Source organism: Alligator sinensis, unplaced genomic scaffold, assembly GCF_000455745.1.
Source record: "Alligator sinensis unplaced genomic scaffold, ASM45574v1 scaffold1096_1, whole genome shotgun sequence".
Classification (NCBI taxonomy): Eukaryota; Metazoa; Chordata; order Crocodylia; family Alligatoridae; genus Alligator; species Alligator sinensis.
Window position 1 is genome coordinate 339,262 of NW_005842984.1, and position 7,405 is coordinate 346,666.

The 7,405-nt window shown below is 41.9% G+C and overlaps 1 protein-coding gene across 4 annotated transcripts in view; it reads right to left on the bottom strand.

Annotated features, from left to right (window-relative positions):
• Window positions 1–31: 31 nt before the first annotated feature.
• Window positions 32–7,405, bottom strand: part of BTBD3 (BTB domain containing 3) — a 19,422-nt gene continuing 12,048 nt past the window's right edge. For 2 of the 4 annotated variants that reach the window (XM_014526238.2, XM_006036617.3), the window contains one exon: window positions 32–5,104. In XM_014526238.2, the coding sequence (XP_014381724.1) occupies window positions 4,072–5,104 (1,033 nt within the window). In that variant the 3' untranslated portion in view covers window positions 32–4,071. The remainder of the gene's footprint in view (window positions 5,105–7,405) is intronic. The other 2 variants (XR_003091987.1, XM_025192947.1) reach the window with 2 other exon arrangements.

The following is a 7,405-nucleotide window of genomic DNA, read 5'->3' on the forward strand; positions in this document are numbered from 1 at the left end:
TATTACAGGAAACAGGTATTTAAGAACCAGTTTTATTGGTATGTTTAACATGATTATACACATTCATGAGTCTAACAAGATCTGCACTGTTACATTAAAGATACAGTACAATAACATTCAACATGAGGTACTTCATATTTATATATCTGTCCTTCATAAATAATGCTGTAAGTCTGCTAATGTCAAAGTGTTCCAGCACAACTGCGTGCCGTGACCTGAAATTAGCTGAGTTCATCACAACAGTTAAAAAAAGAAAAACAGTTCAGTGCAATAAGTAGGTAGAAATTAGAACATGTACTTAAATACTATTTCAGATATGCTTAAAGTATATTACATTACAACCCCCTTGCCAAGAAAAATCAATGTACAAGTAGCAAACATTACCGGGTACAATTTAAAATAACATCTACAAAACGTTTTCTTTGTCAGTTATGCTTATATTCCAGCCTGATGTGACTGGTGCTTCTGATACATAGATCAACATTTTCAAACTTGGGTGTTTTAAGGTTAGCTGCCCAGATTTTAGGCAACTAACAAAGCAGCCTTATAATCAAAGGTGACTGGCACTCACAGCTTCTATTTACTGCAATAGTGCCAAACTCTCAAGATTAGGCCACTTAGGTATCTAAATATGGTGCTTACATTTATTCACCCATATTTGAAAATGCTGAACATGGCTACCAACTTCAAAACTTAACAATACCTGGAACTCAGACTCAGAGGAATTAGGCAAGGATAGCTTTCATTCTACCCTGTCAAAAGTATGTCAGAGACGAGTCAAAACTGAAATAAATAAAAGCTCATTGCCTACATATTACAGCAATGCACTATTATGGTCCCATAACTATCTGTTCCAGCCAATCAGTTTAGTCGATGGCTAACCTTTACTTGCATACAAGTAAAAAATAAAAATAAAATCAAATAAAAATAAGTAACACAGGAATCAGTCAGAGACCAGCTTCTCTGTGCCAGTACAGTATGCTGGGATAGGCACACGCAGCTATTTAATATTACAATAAGCAACTGTCAGTCTACCATGTAATCATCATTCAGACAGATCCATGACCTCTGTGTCAATCATTTGCTGTAAGGAAACTTGGGCAGCTTATCAGCTTCTTCCTGTTTTAAAGTTTATTTTAACTACATTCAAATTCTGTTCAGACATCACCTAAACATAGAGGGCCATTATCCCATGACAAAATCTTAATCTCTTTTGTTGTTTCTTCAGTAACTGTTCCCCCAATCCATAACACCACGTCACGGGTTTATTTTTGGTTGCTGATCTAAATTTTTTTATTTTATTTTTTTTTAAACTGGAGGTGTTTAAAAATCTCTTTGCAAGTGTTTTCAGGGGAAGCATTCTGCTCAAGCAGAAGGCTGGGCAGGGTGGCGCTTTATGAATTAACTGGTTCAGGGAAGAAAGAACTTATAGCTGACAGGTAATGCCAGGACCGGACAGCTGAGCAGAATCCTAGTGCCAACTAGTACAATGGGACAGCTCATGCCTCTCTGAATCACTTAAGTCTCTAACAGTTTAAATGTGTACTTTGGGATGCTGGGGGGGGGGGGGGGGTGCTTTGGGAGATGCTCCATTTAAAGCACCTGAAGCGTCAAATATATCAGCAACCCCATGCCAAATAGTGGTGGGGGCGTTTTAACTAAAGCTTGTCAAACGAGCCTCCACCACCATTTTCTAGCGTGGGTACGCTGATACACATGACACTGCAGTCTCCTGTAGTGCAGTAATTACCATGCTCCAGCAGACTCAATTCATCTGTTGTAATTACAGTGCGTTGGAGCAGCCTTAGTATCCATATTTTGGAGACCCAATGTGCCAGCCTGTCTTACCTTCTGCCTGACTCCAGACTAACATAATATAACCTCTCTGCTCAGACGTCACGAAGAGTCTGGTTTTCTATATCTTCTGAGGGTATTTACATTTCAGAAAGAACATTAATGTGATCATATATATGTATATAGAGTTAGTTGTTAAGGTGAGTGAAGAGAACGGTTCTTGCAGAGTAATTTTCCCTTTGCTTTTCTTTTCATCATCTATGGATAACAGAAGAGCCTGGTGTTAGCCCTGGAGTTTTTGAAGGCTACTTCAATCCAGTTTTCATTACTTTAGAACATGTTTTGGACTACACTGAGACATATTGGCTCTTTAAGATGGCCAGGGGCCAGGATTCCAGTCAGAGAACACTTGGTGTAATAATGGTAAGCGATAAGAAAGCATATGGGAAAAGCACTGCTATAATAAAACTGATGATTAAATGTTGTGTTATGATCCATTATTGTGTTGAAATAATACAGCAGGGACCCTACCTTTGTCCTGTTGTTTAGCTTAAAACATGGAAAATAAATATACCACATTTCAGAGGTATAATAAAGGTGGGGCAAATTGCCCTGCTACTGTCCTCCTTACACACATCTTTCAGAATCCTGAGACAAGGGATTTTCTTTTCCATTGTGTGCATTTTATTTCATCAAGTTTAAAAAGCATCTGCATCTTTTAGGTATACAAACTTTCTTCCCTCTTAAACAGCAGTGAGCCTTTTTCTGCAAAAAACACAGGAGGTCTGAAAAGCCAATCAGGTTTTCTTTCTACAAAAAACCACTTCTGCACCACAGAATCCTCCATTCTACATTTAAAACAAAACCTAACTGCAAGAGATTACACATAAAAAAGCTAAGAGGAAAGCCACAAGCTCCTCTCTTGGTATAAAACTTTTGGTTCTCTCCATTAGATCTGGTCCGCTCTTGGGAATTTTGTTACAACCTAACCATTAGCTGAGTTACTGTGTGTGGCAATAGGAAAGTAAAGTTCATGTTACAGAAAAGGAAAATTGAACTGGGGGCTATTACATTCTTTCATTTCTATACAATAATTACCCAAAGCCTCCTTTCATAGTGTAGGGGGGAAATCCCCGCTCAAAATAGCTTTGGGACATTTTGAAACAATTACATATTAAGTTTATCTAACCTTGTTGTATGCTAGATGTCATCACCCAGTTATTTTGCAATTATTCAAATAAGAGTGATTTAAAAAACAACTCTGTGACTGTAGTGAAATGAGCTATATTTAAAACAACCTATGCCAGGGGTCAGCAAAGTATTCTGGCAGCAGGCTGGAAAGATCCAGTTCAGGTTGAAGGTGGGTTGTAGCTAGGACCTAGATGCTGCTGCTGTCACTCTCCACATGGCTGCTTCCCTCGTCACCCAGCCATGATATGGCATGGGCAAAGTGCCCAGGAGCAGCACGGGCAATGCCCCCACTCTATGGGCAAGATCCTGCCCACAGGTCATAAGGTTTCCAACCCCTGGCCTATACAGGTGGTTTGTACACAAGTATTTTCCTGACTTAAGCAGATGAGCTCTAAGGGATGCTGGTAGGAAAAAAACTGTTGGAGCCCAGTTTCATCTCCATTGCTCAGGTGGCCTTACATCCCTGGGTATACCAGTCACCCACCCTTTTCCTCTTCTCCTGCAGCTACCCCTAGTAAAGTTGGCCAGCAAAGGATCTCACATCTACATAGCTGCACTGCTTTATCTCTGCTTCTGTGGCAGCTCTTGGCTCAGCGACAAGAACACGAGCAGCCCAGTGGAGCCCTCTTCTGTCTGAGCCTTCTGGAGAGTGGGAATCTACAAGAGCAAAAACAAATGAACAACTGAGAACTGAAATACAAAAATGGGAAAAAATGGCGACAGGAGGAGAAAACGGACCAAAAAGACATTACTTAGCATGCTGGGGCATGGTCCCTAAGAGACATGAGGGAGAGCATTCACCTCCTGGTCTATTGCAAACGTGGGTGCACCAACAAACAAGGCTGGAAATCATGGGTGTAGGCACACCCAACTCTCATACACAGGCTCTTAACAGCTTCCACTTACACTTAAGTATATTTAAACCTCATCATCCAAGCCACAAGTACAGCAAGCAGTAACTGTCCATAGCATTTAGTGACATTTTACCTGTACTGGTCACATATCTGCAGATAACAAGCTACAAGCATCAATGGGTCTGAACCAGACACGTACTTCCCATCAAACTCTGTCCCAAGACACTTTTGCTCAGGCATAGAATATGAGTTCTGGAATCTGTCCCCCCTGCACGCCGGTGCCATTGGTACTGTCTGAAGAGCACTGGAACTGCACAGTTACTTTTCCGCACTGAACTTCTGTCATTCCTTCTTGTCCAAAATAACTAAGTTCATTACCATCCAGAATGACACTTGCTGTGTAAAAGGTGTCGGGCTCGATCTGCACGGGATACTCAAACCATACAGGGAAAGTGTTACTCGAGCCGTCCGAAAAATACTTGCTTAAGTTCTGTCCTAGAATAACCCCCTGCCGTTTGAGTTCAATCTTTGCACTGTATTCTGCCGATCCGCAGCTGGAGCCGTACAGTCCAAAGCCTGCAATAAAAACCCTCTTGTCAACAGCAAACTGGATGCTGTCACACCGGCCGCGGTAACGCCACTGGTTGCTGCGGTAAGCACAAGACTGGAAGCGATGGCACCGCTGGGGAACGAGGCCCTTCCTGGGTTTGCTCACAAACTGTAACTCTGGCTTTTTGGCTGCCGTATACCAAAGGAAGATATCATTGGTTTCGTTGAGAGTCAGGATTCCTGACTGAGCAGCACCATTTGCAAAGTCGTCAAGTGCCATAGTAGGGATGCGGATCAGGTAGAGTGCCTTCCCTAGGACCTTGCGTTTGTTCTCTATGGTAGCAGTTAACTCTTGTCGCTGACACTCGACTTCGGCCCAGTTAAGGGCTGCTTCAAAAACCACAATTTCTTTGGCATTCAGAGTTTCCCGGCGGAGGATGCTTTCCAACGTCTGGAAATCAATGTCACAGAACCCCTCAGATTTCAAAGCCAGCTCTGCCTGGGCATCAATCACTTCCCAGCAGCGTTGGGTTAGGTCAGGTTCCTCAAATAAGCAACTCTGGGAGAGAAGCACACAGGCATTTTTTGCACTGAGACTCGTCTCCAGGAAGTTGACGCATGCGCGGGCAAGGTGAGGGACGATGTACTTCTTGGCCGCATAGAGTGTGGCCAGAACAGTATCTGCAGCCAAGTCAATTTCATCACAATATATATATCTGAAATAAAACACACATACACAATGTTGATATTGATCATACCCACAGTTTTTCAGTATCAGTTGAAGACAGAAAACACAGAGCTTTTGAGGAGTGTGGTACAGTTTGTAAACTAAGAAACACCTTCTGTGAAAAACCAAACCCACCATAAATTATACTGATAAAGAAACCAGGAGTTAAATTCATCCCTAATACAAGTCCATGGTGGGGGGTTGATGAATTTACACTAAGGATCAATGAGACCTTAAATTTGGGTCACAAGCGACACAAAGAAATAGACTAAAATGGTAAAGTACTACCCCTCCAGCCACATTTTCTTCCAACACAGTTCTATCAAAGTTACTTTCAGGAAGGATGTAGACAGAAGCTCTCTATATGGTCAAATCAGCAACAGCTAAAGAGTTGTCAAACTCTTAAATGTCCAAAAACTAGCGAACTTATGTAAAGAATTCCAATTAAACAAATGATTACCTAATGAAATATTTTTCCACCTCCCAAAAAGGACTTACATCAAGGTTCTTGAAGAAGGGTTGCTAATACGGCTAAAACAACAGTTAAGTATGAATTTCAGAGGACTGACAATGATCTACCCCTTCTGGTGAACTATATCATGACTTCACCTTTTTCCCTTTTAATATGTAACTGAGAAACTTTATTGGCAATAAACACTTTAAAAACGAGACTCTGGTGGCAAGACAAACTGGATTTATCTCTTGACCCTCAGATGTGCATCTGATGATATTAAGTACTGAATATCATCATACTCCATAACCATTAAGATTTGTCATAGACTGATAAACCTTCTGGGAAACCACTAATCTCAGAAAGTAGAAATAAGACTTTCAAGTGTTTGTTAATGCTAATGCCAGCTTCTCTAACAAAGTGTATTCTTACACTTCCCAAGCGCAAGAACATGGTAAGCAGTACTGCTGTGTATGGGAGAGTAAGGTAAATTTTATGTGATTAAATGCTTAAGGTTCACTGCTGTTGGGGAAATAATGCATAGGTAGTTTGTTTTTAACAGCTTACACATTAGGGCTCTGGCTACAATGGATACATACACTGTGTTAGAAACAACATTAAAAACAATTTTGCCCTTAGTATGGAAAAGGACAGTCTGTTTAAAAATGTATTTCCCAACTATTGGTCCCTGTCCCCAATGAAAGCAAAATTGTGCTTAACACCATATGATTGGAAAGGGTATTAGTCCTAACATAGATATTTTCCTAGAACAAACAAGGCCTAGAGAAATAATAATAAAACGGCACATGCTGCAATAGTAACATCCCTGTCTTCTTACAAGTATTCTTCCTTTTAATGTAAATACATGCAACACACCCAAAATGTATAACTATATTATACTGCAAAGCGTTTTAGTTTTATGTTGCTGTAAAATACTGTTTTAGTTTGAATACGACCAGGTTTAACATGCGTTTGTTCTGCTGTATCTTGTCCGTTTCTTAAGCTGAAAAGAAACGTGCCAGGATGTAGGACATTACAAGAGCTCCTTTGTTTAGACCTTTTCCTAGAACCCATCCTTCTGTTTATTGCAAACAAGAAACCCTGGCTTCTTGTCATGTAAGCAGGGAGAAAGCAGACCCCCTAGCCTAATTCACTAACTGGGCAGGGTTCTTTTTTTTTTTTTAATTGGTTAACAGGAAAAAACCTAGAAGCCTGGTGGCCCCTGATTGGATACTTGGGGTGATGTCACCTCAAGTACATAGGAAGAGGGAGCTGGGAGGGCTGGGGGCAACCCCAGGAAGGGCCCCAGTCAGAGAAACCAACATGAAGGGGAACAATCGGGTACAGGGAGTGAGAGAGCCTCTGAGTCTGGGACTCCTCTCCTCTCCCTTTCTTTGCTCCCTCTTTGTTTTCCTGGGTTTAGGGTGGCATAATACTGTGGGGGTTATTAATCGCTGGAGCAAACCACCAAGATTAAAGCCTGGTAAAGCGTGGGTCAGGTTTAGGAGCCTGGTCCTTGTTGGGGCTGTGGCAGTTCTTGTGTCTTAGCCTAAATGGGTAACTGAGCCTAACTGCAGTTCAGGCCCAGGAATCAGGAGAGGCCTGGCTTGGCTCCCCCTCTCCAGTTCTTTTGCAGTTTTTGCCTCCGCTGGAGCTGTGGGTTTTGGCAGGAGAAATTTTGGGGGTGGTCACCCCCCAAAGCCTCACATGCAAGTGGAGATCACTGCTCTACAGCTTCCCAGGGAGCAACAAGAGGCCCTTTGCACTGCGGAAAGACACATGCTCACTAGCAGCTCCCCAAGATGCAGCAAAACCCAAGGAGCAGCTAATAGGACTTTC